The 24,560-nt window shown below is 43.1% G+C and overlaps 1 protein-coding gene across 2 annotated transcripts in view; it reads left to right on the top strand.

Annotated features, from left to right (window-relative positions):
• The first annotated feature begins 4,899 nt into the window (after window positions 1-4,899).
• Window positions 4,900-24,560, top strand: part of cpne5a (copine Va) — a 60,648-nt gene continuing 40,987 nt past the window's right edge. Inside the window, exons 1-5 of one of the 2 annotated variants that reach the window (XM_035646136.2) lie at window positions 4,900-5,374; window positions 17,708-17,748; window positions 18,623-18,669; window positions 22,659-22,762; window positions 23,902-23,941. In XM_035646136.2, coding sequence (XP_035502029.2) covers window positions 5,106-5,374; window positions 17,708-17,748; window positions 18,623-18,669; window positions 22,659-22,762; window positions 23,902-23,941 — 501 coding nt within the window. In that variant the 5' untranslated portion in view covers window positions 4,900-5,105. The remainder of the gene's footprint in view (window positions 5,375-17,707; window positions 17,749-18,622; window positions 18,670-22,658; window positions 22,763-23,901; window positions 23,942-24,560) is intronic. The other variant, XM_035646134.2, reaches the window with a different exon arrangement.

Genomic DNA, 24,560 nt, shown 5'->3' on the forward strand with positions numbered 1-24,560 from the left:
TGTTTGATAATATTTTCCTTGCCAATGCACATCAACAATTCTGTATAATACAACAACCGCTGTCGATTCATCATCATTCATTCGCACAAACAAGCTCAAACAAACAGATCTCCGGGATTACAAGATGTTCCACTGTAGGTATTTTCCTTCACCTGCTAAACTGTGTCTGGGAATTATAACACTATTTATTCACAATGGGAAAAGAGAGACATACTGAAATCGAGTTCATCCATTCATTCATCAATAGTTTGTGCACAAAAAACCTTTGCCACAGATGCCATACTTGCCCTCGGAAAGTGTCTTACAAGTGTGTTCCACTTTTAGCAACAATTAGCGGATTCTTAAGCAATATTTCTGCCACTGTGTATTAAGAGAATGGTGCTTCACAGATGTTTATTTCAAAGTGAAATGCGTGCAATGTTTTCAGACTGCACAGGACAATAGATGGCATAAGCATCTAGTGTGCTTGTCTTTAATAAAAGCCTTTTCATAAAAGAGCCCCAACAAATGCTTGCTGGGTGCAGATGCTCATGTTTTCTCCTCCCCTCTCACGTTGCTTCTCTGAATGTCACAGCCTTCCAGATGATTACTGAAGTAAATGTGGCAATGCCATTGTAGAAAAGTATTCAGTTAAAGAGTAAAACAGTTTTTCAGTGAATGAGCAGTAGCACAGAGAGACACACACACACACACACATATATATATATATATATATATATATATATATATATATATATATATATATATATATATATATATATATATATATATATATATATATATAAATATAAAAAATAAGTTGGAAATAGTTCCTGTTTGCTGATCCTGAAGAAAACTTGATGAATAAAAAACCCACTGGTGATTCTCAAGTAAGCTCTGGAGTTCATTCCATGATTTCTATGGTAATTTATTTTACAGTGAATGTGGGAGATGATTGCCTCCTCAGAAAGGTGGCGCATTTGGTTTGCGTGTGTTTGATTTAAACGTTTTTTATTTCAGGCAACATCTCAGGCTGGGAGCAAACAACTCTGAGATTATGAAATTAATGTAAGCAGTGTTTGTTTCCCACAGGTTCAAACTTAACTTGTGGTGGTGGGTTGCTTGGCATGTGACCAATGTGCAATGTGCAATGTGTTTGGTGATATTTTATAAAATAGACAGATGGAGGCCTCTACAGACTACTCGGGCCAGGCATGAAAAAAAAGGAGGAAGGGTTTTTTTGCATTTGGAGATGCAAAGTTAAGTTGAAATATTGAGGATGGGGTTGAAATGTGAGTCAGTCAACTCCTCTATCTTTTCAATGTTGTGTGGTTTCTCCTTAGGAACAGATGAACATTACTAAATTGTGTTTACATGATAAAAGATAATTTCCTTGTCAGTAAAACTGATTCTGGACAACTTTTTTTTCTCGCTAGGCAACATTTCAACTTGTTTTCTTAAGATTACGGACTTATTCTCTAAATAAGAAAATGGAAAAGACTGAAATTAAACAAAAGCTTGGACTCTTCAGCAGGCCCCTCATAAACGCCTTGAGTGCAGGCGATAGGTGGACGCTACGATTTACCCATGTTCCCTAAACGCCTCACCTGCGCACCGCATGGCCGACACTAGCGAGGGAGCTGCAGCCCACAGAGAAACATCTCGTCATTCACAACAACCCAGCGAGTGTGTGACCACACAGTGGTGAGTTGGAAAAGAGTGAATCTTTGTCTGAGTGGAAACCCGATTGCCGGCATCTACCTGGGCCTCGCAGAGCCTGTATACCAAGAGGGAAGCTGCGACGTGACAAGTCAAAAAAACAACCGCTTCCGTTCGCGCGGGGCCCGACACCGAGTGACGCACCTGAGCTCGCGAGCCGGACCAACCACAACACTGACACCCGGTAACGCAACTGTACTAAACCCAGAGCCGTCTAACGAGAGTCGCGACAACGGAAGTCTTCTTCAGATAGTTCCCGGAAGTTCTTGGCGCGCAATTCGAATCCATTGTTCAAAGCGACAACTGCGATTTTTTTGGTAATTAGTAGTCAATAAATGTATCGATTTACAATACAGCAGAGCGACATGCCTATGTAGTTACTCTATGTAGTTACTCTATGTAGTTACTCTATGAGGTTAGTCAACACTTTTTTTATATAAAAAAATAAATCATAAATAATCATACATCACAATCCACTAAAATGCTTTAATGTGCGTGTTGATTTGATTCAGATGTGCTGATAATATACAATCTGATTATTTAAACGTCATGCCCTTCACAAGTGCAACACAGACGGTCCATTGCCTCCATTCTGCTGCTACTCTAGAGAGAAATGAGTTAAGATAAATTCCTAATCTAACTTTATAATAGTATTTTGTTTCTTGATGAAGTGTTAAACCATTTTGGTTGGTCATTATTGTGTTGACGTCCGAGTAATTGACTTAAGTATAATGGTCTGTCGACAGGTCAGTGTTAGCAAATTATACTTGAAGTAAAAGTTACAATTCATACGATGCAGTGTAGAGGGCCTCTGTGGCTGGTATTTTATTATACACTCAGTTAGCAGTTTAATTAGCTCCCACAAACTGAAACTAATCCAACTGTCCTGCAATAAGCCGTCTGTCATGAAGCTTAACATGTTTAGTTTTCACTCAAACTGCTGCTAATTCAACTCTATGGTCCTTTTGGAGGCTGCAGATTGTGATGATGCATGTGTTGTTTTATACTGACGTGTTTGTCCTATTGCTCTACATTTATTCAATGAAATCATCAACCAAACACAAACCCTGCACTGTACTGTTTATGCTGTTTTTGCAGATATTGATAGTATTTGGCACCTGAATCAACATCATGTAGCTAGGTGCTGTGTACACTTTGCCTTTTGTATAGCGATATTGAGTGTTGTTGGAGAGCTTTAGAGTTGTTGTGGAAGCTAAACGTCTCCTGTCGGCTGCTTCCTGAGAGTGGTATTGATCTACTCACCTAACTCTGAGCGAGCAAGTGAAGAACGATACTTTCTAATATTCCTTTAGTGTTGCAGCTGGTTCAGATGGAAACCAATTTGGAAGCCTATCATTGTTCATCATGTAAATTACGCCGGTGTGATGTCTGAAACTTTTGAGCTCTCTCTGACTCTTCTGTGAAGTCCAGCAGTTGAACTTTTTAAATTATAAACAAGACAAATGTGCCCAATTCATGGATTCTGGATTTTTCATTGAGGAAGAATGTGGCAATTTTAAGAATTTTGAACCAGACATTTGGTGAAAAAACACATTACAAACTTTTCCAAATAAAGCAGTCTCATGCGTCGTGTAACATGTCTGGAGGGGATCTGTAAATCTTTTGCCCGCAGAGTAACAGATGTCAGATAAATGTAGTGGCTGGAAAGTAACACAGAATGAAAATGCAATTAATGCACCAAAATAGAAACCAGTACACAGTACTTGAGTAATCGTGAGTAACATTAAGCTTCTGCTCTTGTTGCTGCAGGCTGTTCGTTACTGCAGATCTTTGGCGATGTGGGAGTTTGGACTCTATGATCTGGTCTCCTCCCCTTGCTGATGCTGAGCAGGTCCTGGTGGTACCGCTGCGCACGCACGCACGCACGCACGCACGCACACACACACGGACACACACACACACACACACACACTCCCACAGAGAGGGTTCATAGCAGTAATTATGCTCCTACAAGAGCCATAGGTAGCGGGGCGGCACCAGGTGGGAACAGCAGAGACTCACTCAGCAGGCGGCTGGAAAAGCACAAAACCAATCAACCAAGGGCCACACCGAAACTTAATTATAGAGCGAACATGGGCGATGGTGATGATGTAGTGTCAGAAATGTGCAGCCCTCATCGCCCAATCAGCCCGGGTTTCTCCCCAGGTGTATAACTGTAGATATAGCTGTGCTTTAGACGCGTAGACCTCCCACTGTGCTCGCTGCTCGGAAACGATACTTGATGAATGATAGATTGTAGCACGGACCGCAGAGCCACAGTTTCAGTGACATCCGTGGTTATTCTCGGGCTGCTACAGTGTACGACACAAGTCGTAGAGTATGATTATATCATAGACTGAGGCCAATGTGTATACTTGTGCAAAAACAGGTTTATTTGTAGAGAGTTTATTTCATATGAGAGGATGTGGTGAGTGAGTGAATGGTTTCAGGGGACACGGGGAGTGATTCCTTAAAAACTGCTTTGCAAGTGAGAAATGATCCCTTACACACACACACACACACACACACACACACACACACACACACACACACACACACACAGTTGTCACAGTTTGAATTCCTACACTTTTCGCCAGGCGGGTTTCTGATGTATTGTAAATGGAGCTTCCCCTGGGAGAAGGCAGCCGCCCACATAGTCTCCCGGTGATGCATATACAGTAGCCTTTAGGTGTGTGTGCATGTGTGAGAGTGTGTGAGTGGGTGAGACACTTTTTATTTGTGGGATAAACAGGAAGGAGGCTGCGACTGAAGCGGCAGGAGTTTGAGGAGCTGTCCAGATGCTGAAAAGAGCATCAAGCAGCATCAAGCAGCCTTTCAATTAGTAATAAGAGCTGGTGGCTCTGCAGGAACTGATGTAATTTTAACAATCTATGAAAATAATAAACTATTTATCCGATACATGCGACCTCGGGGTTCAGCTTGAACATTTCATTTTGACGCTAATTTGATGTTAATCTGCGGTTTCCCAAACCTTCCACAGTGAGAAAAGAAAATTTCTGCCTCAACAGCCTGGCTCCCTTCAATTAAAAATATGTCATCTAGGCTATTCATCAGTTCAGAAAAAACGAAGGGATCAAATACACATGATATGTGTGCAACGACCCTGGGTGCTTATTTATTTCCCGTCAGTCTCTTCAATCGAATTTTGAGCAAAAAACAACGATCCGTCCAGCCATAGATCGATAGCTGGAATCTGCAACGAGTGTCGGTCGCAGCCCAGCGTGCAGGAGAATGCGGGCAGGAGGGGTGGAGTTCCCAGCTCGTACTTTTCTAACGCTCCTCTGGCAGAAGAGCTCACTCAGTCTTTGCCTGGCAAACTGCGGAGCTGGCGCTGATGCGTCCTGGCATGTGATCCCACTCTGGTCAAGCCTCCCCTTCAACTTCCCATGCTGTTCCCGTCCGATGGACAGCACGTAGGAGGTCTGCCCGGACCTCACCCGCCGCGCCTGCTCTCCCGTCCGGTGCGCTGCGCCTCTCCGCCGTCGGCTCTCCGGGTTCAGAGGGACTCGCGCGGGTCGGGGTGTGGGCCCGGTTCTCCCGCGCACATGGAGGGAGACGTTATGGACAAAGTGGAGGCCACGGCGCCGGTCCGGGATTTCGACCCCATCAGCGGGAGCATCCCGGCCACCAAGGTGGAGATCACCGTGTCATGCAGGTGAGTCCCCTCCGGCGCTGCTGCGTCCGCGTCAGGGTCTGGGGAGCTGCGCGCTCCTGGGGACGCGTTCTGTGACCAACCTGCACGTTGTAACGAGTACAGGTAAACGGGCAGTGACATGTTTGTGTTGGTACAGAAAGCCTTAACCTTTTTTTATGAAAATGAACTAGTATTTTTTTTTTTCAGAATAAAAACTTTTCACAGGGTAAAATTACAAATCACTGTATGGGTAAAATCCCCGTAGAGGTTCTGACTTTGCCGTAAAGACCTATAGAATAACAATAAGTTGTCGTTGTGGTATTTTCCAAATAGAGCGATTTCGTTAGTCTCTAATTTTAAATTATAAATTCATACAGCACCTAATTACCATTGCAGTGATGTCTAGAATTTCCTCCATCACAGAAAGTGAAATCGATAACACGCAGCAAATCTGACCACCCCTAAACTTTGACGTTGTTTTTTTTTGGGGGGGGGCTGGTTCATTGTGAAATGTGAGGTTCTGGTGTTTGTTCAGATGAAGCCCCACGGATCACCAGCGCGCGCTATGAGTTTGCGTTTTGGCGCGCGCGCCACGTCGCGTGGCCACAGGAGATGTCGAGCGTCGCAGTTTGTTGGTTCGTGCCTGCGAGGTTTTCCCCCCGCGGCTGCGTGTCATGCGTGAAGCTGCGTGAAGCGCTTGGCGATCATAGTTTGTTGCAGAAACGTGGAGGTCACGATTAGCGTTCAATGTGCGGTGATCCCCTCCCCCCTGTGCATCGGCGTTTAACTGAATCCCCTCTGCTCCGCCAAGCCCCAAATCTCACACAATTGCTTCAGCAGCATGGGGTGGGGCAGGTAGAGACTGTATTACTCATGATGCTGCAACATACTGTATAGGTCGACATGCACAGTCGGTTCAGTTTTTCTTTCTTAGAAGTGGATGTTAATTCCCCAGCTGTGTGTCCTCTTGGCCCTGATCCTCAGTGGGTTTTTTTTTCTGTTTGTACCTTCTGGCTACATCAGTTGGTGTATATGCATGCAAACGATGTGTTCCCATGTGGATCCTGAGGCCATTTCAAAATTGAATGCGCATAAAACCACAGTCCAGACATTCATCAACCCAACGCCTCGCTGCCAGGGTTCTCCCATCTGCTTCCCCTTCTTCTAATCTCCATCTACCCAGTCAGTTGTTTGGAGGGGAATCTGAATCTTCATCAGCCTCTTTGACATTGTGACGTTGTTCAACACATCCAACGTTGCTTTTGTCATGTAGACGACCATATAAATCTCTCTGGATATTGATTAATTATACATAATATGCATTATATACATTGATTATGCAGAATCCTGAGGGGTCAGCCTGATGCGGCGATGGGAGTGGGGGCAGTTTTAAAAAGGGTGAACAGCATTAATTCCCTTCAAAGGTCTACAGCATGTAAAACTGAGGTATAAGAGCAAGTGTCAGTTTGTGTACGAAGCTCCTGCTGTGTGTGTGTGTTTTATCTATTTTGGCGCGTTTGGTGGGAGTTGCAGCTGGACTTGTGTTATTTCCCTCTTGGTACACCATTGTTTTTTTGATTTTTCATACTTAAAACTGGGATGTTTGTTGATGCCTCCAGGCTCTGTGGATCTGCAGCTCCCTTGTCTGTCATTAATATCTCTCCAAACAAAGACTTGCTCCAGCACACAATTTGATAGAGGAAAAAAAAAAAGATTCCTCCCTGCTCTCACTTGGCCTTGAAAACGTTGTCCGTTTTAGATGCAATGACTTCAGGTCCCGTCGCCTCTTCTTTTCGACTTGTGGAGATTTGATACAGTATAGCTCACGTCCGACCTCTGAGGACTGCTTCAAAGTTCAAGCACTGGATGGCTCAAGATGTAAACAAATATGGAGAACACAGCCATGCATGCGGCCATTCCTCCCACTTATCAGCAAGTGTATTTTTTGGCTGCATCCAGTAGAAGCAAATGGAAACAATGGGTGTTGTTGGTGAGAGGCAGAAAGCTGTGAAACTCCTTAATAGATTTAGTAAGCCTGAAAGCTCAGAGACTGCAGTGCAAATGAAACTGAATTGCTGCATGTGGCCCTACAGGCATTGTCATAACCCTCTGCCAAAATTGCACCACAGCATACTGGAGGAAATGAAGCAGACAAACCCTCAACGAAACAAGTGTGTATATATATCGCTGTGATAGCACATTGTTTCCCTTCCATGGCAGGATTGGTTTTGCTCACAGGTCAGCCAGTGAGCCGAGCACCGGATCATCTGCTTCACGGCTGCGAGGGCTCCACTCCCAACTGAGTGATGAGATGGCTCTTCAAACTCGAGTGGCCTCTGTTCCCACATCTGCCGAACCAAACGTGCACCGGTAAATAAACAGTTCAGTGGGTTGGGGCCCGTGGGCCCCTGGTGCCTTGACAGGCATCATCCCACCTCTTGCGTGGCAGTAATGTGTGTTCTTTACTTAATATTTAAGCAGCTCTGCTGAATATTTCAGCAGTTGTCTATGCAATTTGCTTCGTCATGCTTTAATTTTGAGCAAAGTAGTAAATGTGAATCTCGGTGGATGGTAGAATGTGCGCTTTCTGTATCTCAGCTAACCAGACAGTCTCAGAGTTCCCATGTACAATGACTTGAGGGAAACTGGGGCTTCAGCTCTGCGGTTCTTCTGTGAAGCACAGTTTTACAGTTAGCTAGAAAAAAAAACCCTAACTTAAACCCACAAAGCCCTTTAAGGCTTGACACATGGATTTTCATTTAATTAAAAAGATAATTTTTCCTCTATATTTGGTTCTTCACTAGCCTGGCGTAGCCAGACTAATACTCAAATGAGTATTAGTCCTGGACATCTCAGGTCATTTTCGATTTTCAAGAGGCGTTACCAACAGACACGGACCAAAATGCCTCCGGATGCAATTGGATAGACTTACAACCAATGAGAGCAACGAATCCTCAACGAGCTCCCAGAATTCATCTGGGTCCCAGGCTAGTTCTTCACAGTACAGATCCATGTTCAGGATTTTTGTGATTTGTAAAACGTATGTGCCTCTTTGACCAGAATCAGGTTGCTTAGCTTGACAACTCTGACTAAGGTTTACATTCCCTAGCAGAAAACAGCAAGGGGAAAATAATTTCTTGCACCTGAAAGATTACCTGGTGGCATATCATCATTTTAGATGGTTTCAATTCTGAGGCGGAGGGAAGGTAAAGAGAAGAGCAGAATGATTTGATGAAAAGTCCAGATATGGACACTTTATCATTGTAAGTACATGATAAACACCATCGAGTCCAGGAAAACCGCCAGGGACAAGGATGTAGCTCTAATCTTACTTTTAACAAATCAATAGAGAGCTCATATTAAAAATGCATTGGTCCTTCGCTATGTGTCAAAACAGACGACATGTATGCTGTTAAAAGTGAAATCGGCTGAGGAAGCCACCCTCCCGCCCACCGCGCTCAGCCTCCCACCTGACAGCTTGATGATCGGACTTCACCAGCCCCGATTGCTCATTTCATCAAGATAAAGATGCTGGGTCTTGTCCATACCCTCCAAGTCTCTGCTGTCGCCTCGGAGCTCACCGTAACCGTTCATTTGCTGTGATAGATTGGTTAGAGTAGCACTGCATCCAATCAATGCATTCCATGGCTACGGGGATATAAGTCAGCCGGGGCCCCTCGGCTCTCGAGGGATTCATTACCTGGTGAAGAACACAAGAGGTCACATGATTGCCAGCAACCCGTGACAAATGTGTGCAGGAGAGGATCCCTGGCACACAAGGCCACTGATTGCTGTTCCCCTGGGGGTCAGTCTGAACACTTGGGGCATGCTTCTTGATCTGAGCTCTTCCTGAGGCAATCGTTGCAGCGTGCGGGGGGGGGGGTAATGAAATCATCAGGACGATTAGGATGTGCGACGTCGTCTCTCGATCTGTCAAAAACAATAGCTTGAGTAGTGCAATTTGGATTCATGCTCATAGCCAACCTATTGTTTATCTGAGTATGATATGGCCTGTAACTCTGCTGCTGTTGTTGTGTTTATAGCTGTTGTAGCTGTTCATCTCATTCAGTGTAAGTTACACATTCAATCTAACCCTGTGACCTGGTTTAACTAGTAGAAACATCCTCTTCCCCCCCCCCCCAAGTTTTCACTGAAGCATTGCGCAAGAGTTTAAAATATTAATAAAATAAATTTCAGAGTAGGAGAAGAGTTTCAATTTGCAGTGTTTTTTTTCCTACTGTGCTGTTCTCTTCATAATGTGTTCTGGGTTAAGACTGACCTGAGGCGACCTCGCAGCCCTTATCTCCTGCCTGTGGGAGATGTGTCGCATCTGTTTTGGGGATCAAAGCTGAGAGACACGAGGGTGCCAAGAGGAGGCAGATTTTTTTTTTTTTCCTTCTAATTTTGGGAATGTTCAGATTGCAGCAGGCGAGTCTCGCAGGTTGATGAAGCGGATGATTATGCATGCACCCCTGACACAGTGAAAATGAGTTTGGATCCCAGACACTTGTGGTGCTTGTGGTGGTGTCAGTGATATTATATATTCTCATTTGGGATGTATGGCAGCAGAGGGGGGTCCCACAGAAACACAGATGTGGTGCCGTGCCAGTGGTTCATAACACTCTGCCGACGTTGCCTGTGTCATCTGAAAGTGTTGATTGGAATGACGGGAAAAGTCAAGAGTGTGGCGTCGCAAAAAATACAAACAAATCAAAGCAGTTTCTCTGGGCTCAGAGAGATCAGGCTGCTTTTGTCACTCGTTTCAGAAAACCTTCAGGGTCAGCAGAGTATGTCAGTGGATGTCTGTCAGGGGATATTTGACCTAAGATCACAACTTGTCTGGGAAATATGAGAGCTAGTAATGGATTTGTACAAAGTGTGACAGGCTGCTCTGTGGGTTTCACCACATTATGTTGCATATGCCCAAGGTTTCTCACGTGATGACACTCTTAGCCGAAGGGCTCACTGTCAGATTTGTGTCATGTCTGTGTGTGAGGTAGGAATCTTCTGTTAGATACAATCATATTGTAGAGTAGACAGTAATTGAAATGGACATTTCTGCCTGTGATGGTGAAAGTGTGTCTCTGAGCTTTTGCTACACAGCTGTGTATGAAGCTGAAACATCACAATTGATCATTTAAAAGTAGTTGATCAATTTTATGTTTTATACATTTCAGTGTTCTACAAAGTTCTACAACAAAGCAACTAAAAAAAGTCTTTATAGTTATCAGACAAGATCACAACTTGTTCAGCTTTCAGAAATACCAAATACCAAATTGATGGTCTGTATGTAAAAACGACGGAAAAGGCTGGAGAACCTTTTGTCTTCATACACAAAATTGCTATATTTTTTTTTCAGTTAACAAATGTGTAACGAAGTGGTCTTTGGAGTCAAGGGGCTCAACAGTTCAAAAAGAGACTCTGAGTCCAGAGTATAATTTAAAAAAAGCCTTTAGTATCATGTGGCTGACACAGTTGTGTTGCTGCTGAAACCCATTGCCAGGGTGTTGATGTGAAATATAAATATAGACACTTCATTTGCACAAGTCATGACACATATGCGTTACCTGTTTGTGGATAGAAGCCAAGAGGAAGACTGAGCTACAGGGATGACAGGGGATTTAAACTCCCACAATTTATTTTAATATCCAAATTCTAAGAGGGTTAAATTATTCACTGCAAAGTGCCCTGATGTCACAGCGGAACGGAGAGGTCCATGTTATCTCCAGTACTCACTGCTAACTGTCTGACAATGTAATGTGCTGCATTTTACTGAAGTGAAAAATGACTACACTGTAAAGGAAACATAAAACTTTGCCCCATTGGCAGTGCAGGCCAACCAATGCATGAAGCAAAACTTGAAAAGGATATTGGATTTATTAATCACAGCACTTTTGACAACACTGAGCTAAATGTGGAAAAATGTTGCTTCCAATTTCAGCATGTGCCACTTTACAAACAGCGCCCCACACACCCCAATGTTTCGTAAATACCATACGGTATGTGTAAAACTGCAGAGGCATAATTCGAGCTTTAGTAAAGCAAGTGACCAATCACACCTCAGTGGACTGGATGAAGAATTGGGGCTTTTATCTTTTCAGCGAGCTCCGTCAATGAAAGAGTTGATTTGTGCTGAAATCAAGACTACATTTTTCCACGAAAACCGCGGCCAAGAGAATAACATGGTGAATGCGAGGCTCATTGATGACCAAGCGAATGGTGTCGTTTTTCTATCTACATTACACTGTGCAATCAGTTTTAACTAAATAAAATGACAAATTAAAGCCCAAAGGTTGTCACTTTTCACTTTAAGAACTGCTAACAGCTTCCGTGGCGTGAAATCAAATCAAATGCCAATTCTGTCTGATGATTTGATTATCAGGCGGTCTGTTAAGAAACATCGTGGCTTCCAATCCTATCAGGTACTGTACACTCGCAGCCATCTCATCCCTCACTAATCTCAATTAGTGTTATCCTCTGAGAGAATTTCTTTGTATGCTTTATTATCAGAGTCATTATTGAAATCAACCCTGCTCTAGCCACTCCACACTTGACTGAATCCACACAGTTTCTTTACCCTATCTCTGTTTTATGATCAGTCAAAGCCAAAATATGTATGGGATTAATATTGCTTTACTCTGCCTGACTTGTTCCTCACGTAGTCGTGCTTTATGTTGCTTTATGTCTGTGAAGTACATGGGTAATGTGTGCCTGCATAGATAGCTGCAGCTTCCATCTTTTTTTCAGATGGAACAGAGAGATGAATTTGGCATAAATTCAGAGTGGGCTAGGTGCACCGAGCACACCGAGCTGTCACAGTGTGCAATTAGCAGTGATATTATTCCCAGGTCAGACATTAGTCACACACCACACAAGTCACCCCGAAACAGGGAGTCTCAGCGTCGTCACATTCACATTTACTACACGAGCAGAAGAGCAGTTTTATGACTGAGATTCTGTCACTGCCTCTGAGACGGTCACCCTGGCAGAGGGATCCCAGGTTGAACAGAAACTGAATAATTAAACAGGAGGAGGAGAAGAAGACACCTGGTGGCGTTGCAGTAAAGGTCAGCAGATGGATCTGTCGCTAATAAACGGAGAAGATTGTGCGCAGAATGTAACGGAAGGTTTTTTTTTAGTTCAAGACAAAAGCAGCACTACTGGTATCATCTTCATCTGTCACCATCCGGCGAATCAGTTACACAACACGCAGAGAGATCATTTCCACTAATGAAACGCAGTAGAGCTTCAGATTTTTCATCAGATGTTATTTTGATTTGTGTGTTTTAATTTCCACGATTAAGCAGCGCTCAAGCCTGAATCTGAGGACTTTTCCTGAATAACAAACTGTCATTTATTTCCTTCGTAAATGAAAATGTCCCCAAGGGAAACTCAATGTTTCAGTCTACATAAAGGAAACCCACCGGGTTTGTGAAGGCCTTGCTAACCTCTGTAGCAGCATACACATCCCATGTGGCTTCTCAGCCCCTTTGACCCCCAGAGATGCTGCTTAAGGTTGTATTAGACAAAAAGTAGACCTACTGACCCCACGGTGTGCGAGTGGAAAGAACATGTCTATTCTCGCTCAAAGACGAGAGGGCCACGGGCAGCAGGGAAAATGAAGTGAGAGAGTCGACTTGAAAATGCAAACCATTATTAATATTTATCTCCCAGCCATCCTCCCATTGTTTTTTATGTAATATTTTTTTCCTCTAAACCAGTCAGTCCCTTCAAATACCAATGAGGGAGCAGTTCATATTGGAGCGGGCCGGCCATATTCATCACCATTTAAAATCACTTTCCACTGAATTAGTTGCTGTTCCTCCAAGGTGCCAATTATGATTTGGACAACTTTAAGAAAGCAGGGAATTAAAGGAGAGCTGACAATAAGACACTGAGTGCAGGAATTAATTCACACATTTTTTAGTTTAATAATCAGTCACATGGATGAAGGAGCTGGGATCGATCGGACTTAGCGGAGGTTCGTGCTCTTAATATATTCTTTGAAATTGGAGCTCAGCATCCTGCCATGTTTTTAGAGATCAAACCTTATCCACAGTTGGCTGGCAATGGAAAGATATACCAATTTTGCTGAATAAAACACTTTTTGACACATATATACAACCCAACTGAGTTGGAAATACGATTGCAGAACACGCGTTGAGTGCTGGTCATTCAGGGTTAACACATTTTCCTTGTCCTTCCTTACTTGTTTATTTAAGTATGCATAACCATTTACTTCCAGCGTATTGCACTAATTGATAAACAATTCTTAGGGATAATAGAAAGATGGCAATTAAATGTAAATTTGATCCTTTTTTCCCCCCTAGAGAAATTGAATTCCATTTTTTGTGTGTTTGTATTACGTATTAAGTGAATTATTGTGGACGTAGCCCCAGGATTTATGACAAGTATTTAAATATTTAATAAAAAAGTGACACAAGTAGATAATCAGACTCAAAGATTTAATGAAGGTGGTGAGATCAAGAGAAATAAAAAGAGTGATGCCATATGTTTCAAGTTATAGTGATCACAAAATGGCTGTGGTCTGGAACAAGGTTGATATTTGAAATGTGCGGATGAAAGGTAGCTGGATCTCATTACTTTTGTCCTACTTTCAATGAACTTCATCCTCATCAACAACCTTTCGCCACATCAGCTTTTGGGATAATGATCTTCTCTTATCCCACTGGGATTTGTAGAGAGACGTGGTTACCTTTTGAAATAGTCAGCGTTACTTCGGTGGGAGCAGACAGATTATCTGAGATAATGGTCCTGCAGCACTGCAGTGTTCTCTGACCATGTGCACTGCAAGCAGCTGGATTCATTTGTATTGGCGAATAAATGCGTCTGCTGATCATTTCTTCATAGAGCAGACGGGTGAATACAGTGAGGGGGTTGAGCAACTCAAATGAAGGCTTGTTGTCCACGGTAATGTTATACAAAACTGAAAAAGTGTGTGTACACTCCTCTCCGCACTGAGAAACAGGAAAAGGTGATGGACAAGGGTAATGGATGCCAGGCAGTAACAGGTGGATATAAAGAGGCAGTTAGTCACGGATGGCTTTGTTATCGCCAAAGATAATTACACTGACAATGTTCCAAATGTAGTCAGGCTAAGCCCGAGGCTAATACCCAACATAGCTGCATCTATTATCCCCCCACGTATCCATTTGAGAGAAGATTTTGTGTCCGGGATTGGAGAATTATGTGTACATGAATGATAGTCCTGAAATCTACTCTATATTCATTGAAACCCTGCTGTCCCCTAAAGGGATGAGGATTGTTCTCAACTGCATGCAAGTTATTTATTTACACTGCTCACAATCAACAACCAGAAACAAGATGTGTGTATACTGTATAGGCTCTTACATTATATTGTTATGCTAATGAGGAGGTTGGGCCCATCTGGGAAATGTCTCATCAAAAATGTTATATGAAATTACCGATGGTTGGAACTGTCTTACTTTTTAAAGGTTATGCCTGTTTGATCAGATCGTGTTCAGTGAGAGAAGGAAATACTTGAAGGGGGTGGCTTTAGTTGTCGTGTCACACGTCGTGTCGCACACACACACACACACACACAATCCAATTTGGAGAGGCAAAAAATATGAAATATATTATGCTGATTGCGGTTCTTATCTTGAATGAGCCAATCAGTGAGGGTTCGGCTGCTTGAACATGTATCGGATGATGATCACTGTAAGTGAACTGATATCCTCTGCACAGCGACCGAGTTTATGCCTTATTTGAGGATTTTGAGGCTGTTGTAGGTATACAATATACGTGCAGTTGTTGCCTTTTCTTTTTGTGATAGTGGTTCAAAGTGAGGGAAACTTCATGGTAACTGAATGAGTGTGACTTACATAACTCCATCCATCGCTGAAAACGAACTGGATGAGAGGGAAACTCAGCAACACGGCACACATGCAGCATGCTTTGGCCTCCAGTGACCTGCAGTGATGCTGCCATGAATGTTAAATGAGCTTTGAATCTGATTTAGCCCAGGGATGCATACTGATGGACCTGTTCAATGTATTGATAGCACCATGTTGCAGCGAGCTGTGAAATCATCATACAGTATGTAGTGTGTGTGTTGTGGCTTGTTGCTCTCTTCCCCTCGGGCAGGAGCCACCAAAGCAAAACCCAGCTACACTGCTCCTCACCTTCGTGCTGCAGCGATGCCGAGCTGCGAAAGAGCTGATTGTGGGTCACGTTTACATCACAATTTCCTTTGTGGTGTCATTAGAGCTGACTGATGATATTATTTTCATCACCATCGTGATGTGAACATGTATCTCAAACAATTTGTTCAGCCTGAAAAGTGATGAATTACTATTTTCTAAAAGCATTTCCACATGCCAAGTTCAATATCTGAGCCAAATGAATGTGAAAAAATATAGAATTCTAAATGTTTCCTGGTGTCCCTTTTACGGTCGGGCTGCAGCCTCTCCTCTGACACAAAAACACACCCACGGTGGACAGCACAGAGGCGGCGTTGGAGACCAATGAGATCACTTGTGTTGACAGCAACTTCGCCTGTAGCCCTGGAGTGTAATCAAAACCCTCATGAGCAAAATGCCAATAATCACACAACCTGTTCAACAAGCTTTTAACCGATAGAGAAAGCAATATGTTAAACAGCAGCAGTAGGTGTTACGCACGCACGCACACACAACATGCTTGTTAGGCTAAAAGTGAATTGTTACGAACAAGCCAAGGGGGAAGGCTGTCTGCTTGTATACCGCTCTCTTAATCTGCCACATATCTTGGGTTATTTCAAATGTTTTGTGAAGCTACAGGCTGAGACAGCAGCCGCCCCCTCTCCAGCAGCGATACCTGCAGGCGATGAATCCACATCAGCAGCTGCAGAGGACGGAGGAGAGGATGATAGTGACTGATGTGTTGTGTTTTTCATTCAGCTTCACTCAGTGCTTTCATGTCAGAATATGATCTAGTTTATTGACATTTTAGATCTCCCCCCCCCCCCCCACAGAGAGATAGGATTTTGTTTATCTACCGTAGTAGTACATTATTATGTATGTTGCTGCTCTAGAAACACATTTTATTCATTCTAATCCTGTTCTGAAGTTTGGTCTTTCAAAAAAGAACCAATAAGGGTATCAATAAAAAAACGGATAAGGTTCTACTGTACTGATATATTGTATGGTAAATAGGGTATTTAGTTATATATATATTATATTTTAAAGCTACACCGTGATGCTAGATCCCCCACTGCCTCACAGCTGCAACCTCAACATGAGCCCTGCAGAAGCTTGCATTTGCACGCAAACACCTGACTTATCAGATGGAGCCCGGGATGTTGGGGCCACGCATTCGGAGCATTTGGCCAATCAGATGAAGCCCCAGCTCGCCGTCAGCCACCCTCGGATTGATTGGTTGGCTGAGGAAGATATAGGAGCTAAACACTATATGCGCTGCACTCAAAATCTGCTTATTTATCACCAGTCACCCAGGTCGCAATGTTGAACAGTGTTATCGCACATCACACATTTTTCCTTATGTGGTGGAGCCGTTGCTGTCATTGATGAGTAAAATTGCATTTCGAGACAGCCCATTCATTCCTATAACAGTTGCACGCCTCGTCGTACACACAAAAGTTTTTTTCTACACATTGCCACGTCTCATTTTCCCCTAGAATATTTGTTAAAAAAAGGATTATCAAATTAGTTGTGGATCGTTTTTTTGTCGTCAATGATTTAGTTAAATAATGATTCCAGTCCCTCTGAGGTTGAACTGGTTACGGCAAAGAAATAATACACTGATTCACTCAATAATTCTTTCAGTGCATATATTTTTGTGTCAATTTCATCATCCCCTCACTTGTGACATTGTTTCTTCACTGTTTCTTTTGTAATTTGTAGTATTATTTGGAAAAGTTCTTTCTGTGCTCAGGTCTGTCATGTGACCTGCAGCTGTGACCATAATCTGCAAAATCTGTCATTCAATAGCAGAGTTGAAAGTCGAAAACTGTAATCTTGTCCGTCGTTTGAGTGTGTTTTCTATTGATGTGCAAATGAAAATCATAAATGTGGTGGACTGTGCAGCCTGTTTTCACTGGTGCCTTTGGCTCTGTGTCCTCTGTGTCCTCTCACTGAGCTCGACTGTGCTTATTGTTCTGCTCATTGTTTCTGGAAATGAGAACTCAAGGACAGTATGATTCATGTGACGTTAAGTGTGACTGTGAATTACTTTGCAGTAATCTTGTAGCTCTTTTGCATATGGAATTATTTTTGATTAAACTGCATAAGAGAGGAAACATTTACATATTTGCACGTGATAAGATGGAACTGAATATGATTTTGATATGTGATTTTTTTCCCTTTTCCCCAGGAACCTCTTGGACCGAGACACTTTCACCAAATCTGATCCATGTAAGTTGTTTTTTTTTACGATGATAATGGCAGCTTAGTTTTTCTTTGCCCATAGTATATTTCATTGACACCACCTTTCCTTTTGCACTTTTTAATTTTGCTGAGCTTAACTTTGATTCATTTTCAAAGTGTTCTTTCAAAAAATGCGTATCATCTGCAATGTAATGTGACAGCCTCTTTCACTGAGAGCTATAGAAAGGGCCTTAATGCGTGCAGGGTGTAAACGCCAGCCTTTGAATACAAATGGGAATCTTTTGGTGAGACGCATAGGGAACTGCCACAGACATTTTCTTAGATACTCCCTGCAGGATAGAGAATGAAGGGGGCATTTAACATAATAGTCAGGAGGTTGAAGGCCTTTGTATAAACAGGCTACTGTTAAAATACAATACTTGCCCCGATTTGCATTCGCCTGAAGATGAACCTGGGGATATATGACGGGTCACGTAGCGTGTGCCTGCCTCTGCTTCAGTTGGAGTCGCAAAATCAAATAGGATTCAGGAGAATCTCACCATTCAGGAAATGTGTTTTGATTGTGTGGCTAAGTTTGTGCTACCGGAGCTTTCAGTCTCGCTTCAGAACTTTGGTTCCTTGCATGTGGAGACATCAAACACAAAACGTTATGCAGCTTATCAGGCTTGGCACTTCATTTGTGCTGCCGGGGCGTGGCAGGGTGATTAATGACGAGCGTCAGCAAAGGAGGAATAGAACAAACCGTATTGGAGTAAGTGGGTTGCTTGATTGAGATTGTTCAGTGACAATGTAATTCTCCCTGCTCTCCCTCTCTTTTTCTCTTTACCCCCCCCCCCCCCCCCCACACACACACACCTCCTCCTCTTCCTCCTCCTCCTCCTCCTCTTCTTTTTCTCCTCAGTGGTTGTGTTGTACACCCAAGGCGTGGAGACCAAACAGTGGAGAGAGGTAAGAGATCACAGCGGTCCCCCTGTCAACACCGCTCAATCAACCTGTCTACCCCCCCACCCCCCCTCCCCCCACACCACCGCCCCTGCCCCAGCTTCCTCTCAGGGTAAATGCTGTGAGTGCCAATCATTTGCAATTGATTTACCCCGTGAATACCCATGTGCTGGTCAGCACTGTGTTAGCTTTGACTGATTGGGCCGATTAAGGCGACAGCTACATGTATCGACAAAGATTTTCCCTTGCGTCTGAATCCCCTTTGGCTGTTTGGCCACTGGGACTAAATTAGATCAGAGAATCAGATGAAGTGGAGTAAGGCAGAGGGTCCTTCTGGGATTATTATTTGTCCCTGTAATATCAATGGATGGGCACACACAGAAAAGGGCAAATTAAATTACAGCACAATGGGGATGTTAAATTCTACTATGATGTTATTTTGATCGAAAGCAGCCCAACCAACATGTTCCAAAAGTGAAAAATGCCAGCATCTCAGAAATATGCAACACAATCAACACTGTATCTACATGCTGCCTAAGAGGAAGACCGATACTTTACAAGCTCAAACTATTTTGCTACTGCTTTTATGCACAAATCATTTTTTGAATAGGATGTTTATTGACTCTTCAAATAGCTTAGTGCCACGCTGGTGCCTGGAGTGTCACAACAGATATCCGCGGTTCAAAGTGATGATTTTTCCTGTGAAGGTTTGAACATATTTGAGTTGATATCATAGATTTCAATATGAGGTACAGAGAAACACTAATAATTGACCTACTACATTTGTGGGGACCATTTTTACATAATGTGCTGAACCGTAACCATAGCCTGAACCTAAATGTTATTTAAAATTGGAATATAGGAATCAGAATAGAAATAGGAATTTGAGATACAGGCTTGTTTGCTGTCTTACAGCGACTAGATGACAAGATTGATATTTCTCATGTGAAACAACTAGTCTAGGAGGTAAAACCTCTAAAGCTCACTTATAAACTTATAACATTATAAGTCACAGACCATGTTCCGAACTATTCTTTGGCCAGGAGCAATAACATCCTGGAGCTGGTTATCTGGGGAAAATACTCCAGAGTGGTATCACACATATCGTCTTATGAACAAGAGTGAACAAGTGCATTTTCCCAAAATGTCAAACTACTGTATTTCTTTAACCCTCAAACAATCGACAACGATCACGACGAAGCAAGATGTCAAAGAAGTGTTCCTCACAAAGATAGCAACATCACATTTAAACTTAAGTCATGGATGGTTTCACAAGACAGCAGAATTGTTCTTCACTTCACCAGTTTGTTTGTCTGTTTTATTGTAATATCTGTGTCGTAGACATTTGTCTGTGTTATCTTTCCTTTCGTGTGTCAAGTGTTTGTGATTGTTTTGTTTTTTCAGCTAACCTGACTGTATCATACATTTCCCAGCAGGGACAATTGAGATGAATGATTGATTGACGGATAGATTGGTTGAACGTTTGATTGATTCACGATGATATCCTTCTCTGAAGTCAGAGAACAGGTCTATTGAGTAATATGCAAATGTTACACAAGCAACTAGTGCAGTGTTCAGGAGAGGAGAGCCTCCTACCGTCGTCTCCTCTGGTTACACTGGCCCACCTTGAGCTTACAGGCTGCGGGTGCAGCCTCAATGTGTCTCCCTGAACGAGATAAAGGCCTGTGTTGTTGTCGACGTCTGGATTTGTGAGCACAGGAGTCAACCTGTGCTGTATTGATAAAGCTAAGCGCCTCTTTTTTCCACTCTGTCATGTAATTTGTTTTTGTTCTCCCGAGAGGTTGGTCACATCACCCTTTACTCGGCCACTGTGACTGTCTGTAATCCAGTTACAAACCCCATCGACAGCTAGCCGCTCACATTCTTGCATCCAGAGGAAAATATGTAGACAACTGTCGTGGATGAATTGTGTTTTGATTCCAAGTGGTTGTCATCATCTGCTCCCTATAAGGACCTGTCCCCCGGTGACTAATTTCTGTCAGTATCCTTGGTTCCAATATATAAAACACATCATTCTGTCACCACATGACTCCAAAGTCTTAATCTTCAACTCCATTGTTCGTCATTACTCCTAGTGCATGATAGGTTTTCCTCTGTCGACCACTTTCACTCAGATGGGCAGCTGACACAATATAACCCTGGCCTTTCCACTTCCACTCAGAGTCCTAGACATTAATCTTTCACCAAGACTAATCTTCTGACATTCCAGCCCACAATTTATTCTTGTTAGGATTATTGGAGGTGAGGAAGTGCAGACTGCCAGCACCCAGAGATCCACTAGCCCCATATTTTTTCCAGTTGACAGTTAAATGTAGTGCCTTTTCAGGCTGACTGTGTACTTGCCAAAGACGGAATAATATGCGGAGTGGGAGATCTCTTATTTCCTCGGGTGGCTGTTCTCTTTTCCTGGTGCTAATTCGTCTTCCTTTGTTAAGTTTGACCTGAGACCAAAGTGAATATGCTCTCGCCCCCCCCCTGCCGCCACATTCATCTCCTGTCACCGAAATAGGTTCTTGTTGCTCGGTGGAGATTTCCCCTCCTTTGCAGCTGCTGAAACTGTGTTCTCACACTTTCTGACAGGAAGAGTGAGAGAAGAGGCAGTGCCCCACAGTAGTTCAAACTTTTATAGGCTTAGACACACTTTTAGGTTTGGTGGCAGCACACACTCTCGGACCTACACACAATCCAGACCTGACTGTCTTTTCATCAGCACAGGTGTCTATTGCTCAGGTGCAATCTGACTTGGTGTTGGGTTGCAATTCTGCATACTTGAGATAACTGACAAGTAAAACAATAAGCAGTGCATTATAATATTTTGGATTGTGCACTTGTAAAACTTTGGAACCTTCTCACCCTGAATGGTGGCCATCTTGGCTCTGTAGCGGAAGGGGAGGGACCACCAGCGCATTGTAAAATTTGCGAAAATGAAAAAAAACCACGTCATTGGTGCCGATGGCGGCGTCAATCTCCATGTCGCATGCGAAAACACAGTCACGAAAGAAAAGCAGGCAGCATGTCGCGATCATAATTTCCGGGCAACATCTGCGCTGGATTCGAGACGACACAATTCTGTGGGAATTCACACACTGCGCCAGTAAGAACACTGTGTACACATTTTACATGTGAGTTTACTGACTTAAGCGTTCTATTGGAGACACAGCACACCTGCCGCTTTACCCCCACTGGATGTAATCACAAAGGCGTTAGCCTGTAATCCTCCTGTTTCATCTCTTCATTAAGCCTCTGCTACCACTGCTATTGGTAGCAGTTTTATTTGTGTCAGTTTATGGCAACACTTTCTACTGGGGGATCTTTTATTCATGCTGCTCAACGTCAGGTCTCTGAGTCTGAATTATTCATTCTGGATACAATTAATGCGAGCGTGCTCGTGCAGGGACACTGTGTGTCTGCTGATTTGTTTGTCAGCACATCACCTCATCAGAAGGTCTTGCCCTGTAACACTGACAAATCCTTTTTTTCGGCGTCTGTGCCGGCAGGTTCCCATTTTCATCTCAACATCACTAGTCAAGAGAGGGTCTGCCATCATCCCCTCACCAGTGACAGTTCCCCCGTGTAAAGACAAAATGTGAAAATGCCTGTTTTTCTGTGGCTTTGTTTCGTCGTCGCCTCGTACCCCTCTTCCCTTGTTTTGAGGTTGATCTGAGAGTGACAGTGGTGTGAATGTGGTATTCATTAAATGAGTGTAATTAGACTCAAAGTGCTTTCCTGGGGCTTTGCTTATCCCCACCACAATGAGAAGAGGTGGCGCTGACACTGTGCGATCATTGACTTCTGTTAATCAAATCCCAGCTTATCTGAGGCTGTGAATTTCAGAAGGCTGTTGGGGGAAGACAGAGGGGTGGGGTGAGCCGTACATGCAGTTTCTGAGTGACTGCATGATGCGTTGTCTCCAAGCTCTGTTCTGTTACATCTTCTTCACCCCCCTCCCCCCTTCTCTCCCGATTCTGATCTAGTTTGGCAGAACAGAGGTGATAGACAACACTCTAAACCCAGACTTTGTCAGGAAGTACATCCTGGACTACTTCTTTGAGGAGAAGCAGAACCTGCGCTTTGACGTGTGAGTTTTTCCCGTTTGATCTGGTCCTCTGAGGATACACACCGAGAAGTGTGTGTGTTTCTCAGATGTGCCACGCTCTTCTAACCCCATCCTCCTTTTTCTTTCCACCACGGCTTCACTTCTTCCTTCTCACTCATTCTCCCTCTTCTCCCATATCTTGCTTAATCCACTCTGCCTTTCATTTTCTCTCTCTCTCTCTCTCTCTCTCTCTCTCTCTCTGAGTCACCTTTTTTCTCTCTTCACCAGCTTGGCTCTCTCCTGAGAAATTATTCATCAGTGCCGTGTCTCAGTGGTGCTTCGTTGAAGGCATATTGGTTTAAAGGGCGATAAATATTTCATACAAAGTTTTATCCTAATCTCCCTGCTGCTAAGAAAAGCAAACGTCTGAAACCAAGTCCCATAAAACTCCGACCCAGGTCCTCCCCCTCTTTCACATATAGCTGTCTTCCTCCTCTTGAAACGGTCAGACTACTGAGAGGGTCAGGAAGGTGCGGTTTCATTTTGAAATCCCCCGGAACAGAGACGGCCTCATTTTCTCCTCTCCCTCCTCCTCGACGAAAAGAGATATGCTTTCAAAAATCCCCACATTTTTTTTTTCTTCCCTCCAAGCATGAAGTCCCAGGTGGACCAGTATGTATCTCACTGCAGGTCCCTGAGGATTTTTTTAGACACTAAATGAATTCATTAGGTGCGCTATCATGGTACGACTTTGGAACAGTAAAGGAGGGAGTGCATCCCCTCACGATTAGTGTTTCTAATTTACATCCCTCCTTTATCACAGAGGTGGAACCAGTGCATACGAAGGTTTAATTACTTTTACATTAAGTTTGACTGGCAGATGCTCAAAACTTTTTCTATTCCCTGGCAGATTGTTGCAGTGTGATCCCGCCGGTATAGAAGGGAAATTAACATCATAAACTATAGAATGACTTCCTTAATTAACTGCCACATTATTGCTTACATTTTTTCCCTGGGCTGCTCCATTTTGCTCCCTCAATGGCCCAGATGTGTGATTGACACTCAGAAATTGTCCACGCTGCAGCCACTTTCTCTTAATGGGAGTCAGCAGTCATGTGTAAGGTCCTGTTGTTTTGCCCTCATCTGTGCCTCCGTGATTTGTGGCCTCTCTTTGATTCCAGGTATGATATTGACTCTAAAAGTCCAGATCTGGCAAAGCATGTAAGTGAAGATCTTGGATCCCAACTTAATATTCTGCCCTTGAATGTGTTTGAATTGTTATCAGTGCATGTCTGTAATATTTAGGTTCTGTGCAAACCAAAGTTTGTGGCAACTGAATGCTCAAATGTATTGTGGAATAATGAGATAATTATGCTTCACCTGCCAAAAAAAATGTTTACCTTTCTTCACATCCCATTTGCTTCATTTTCTAAAATGAGGTGCTTTATTTCACCAGAGCAATGATAATCAAAATTTAATTGGCACCTGGCGAACCTTCTTTTCTTTTTTTTTTTAAATTAGAAATGAAGCATTGCACATTATCAAAGCTTTTCTCTGTGTGCTCTTTGGTGTTGTTTGCATATTCAATTTAGATTTTCTTTTGTATGTAGGAATTCAAAACAATATGCATTTGTTTTGAAAGTGGAAGAAGTTTGAGAGGGAGAGTGCTCTGTTATAAAACATACATTCAGTGAGAACATTTAAAGTGAATGTATGTTAGTGCCATAATTAATGCTCAAAGCTTTGAATAATAAACTCATATTATACGGACACATAATCATTTGTTCACAGTTCTTGGTTTGCATACGGCCAAAATGTTTTATCATTAACTCTGCGTCTG

Source organism: Scophthalmus maximus, chromosome 3 (assembly GCF_022379125.1).
Source record: "Scophthalmus maximus strain ysfricsl-2021 chromosome 3, ASM2237912v1, whole genome shotgun sequence".
Classification (NCBI taxonomy): Eukaryota; Metazoa; Chordata; class Actinopteri; order Pleuronectiformes; family Scophthalmidae; genus Scophthalmus; species Scophthalmus maximus.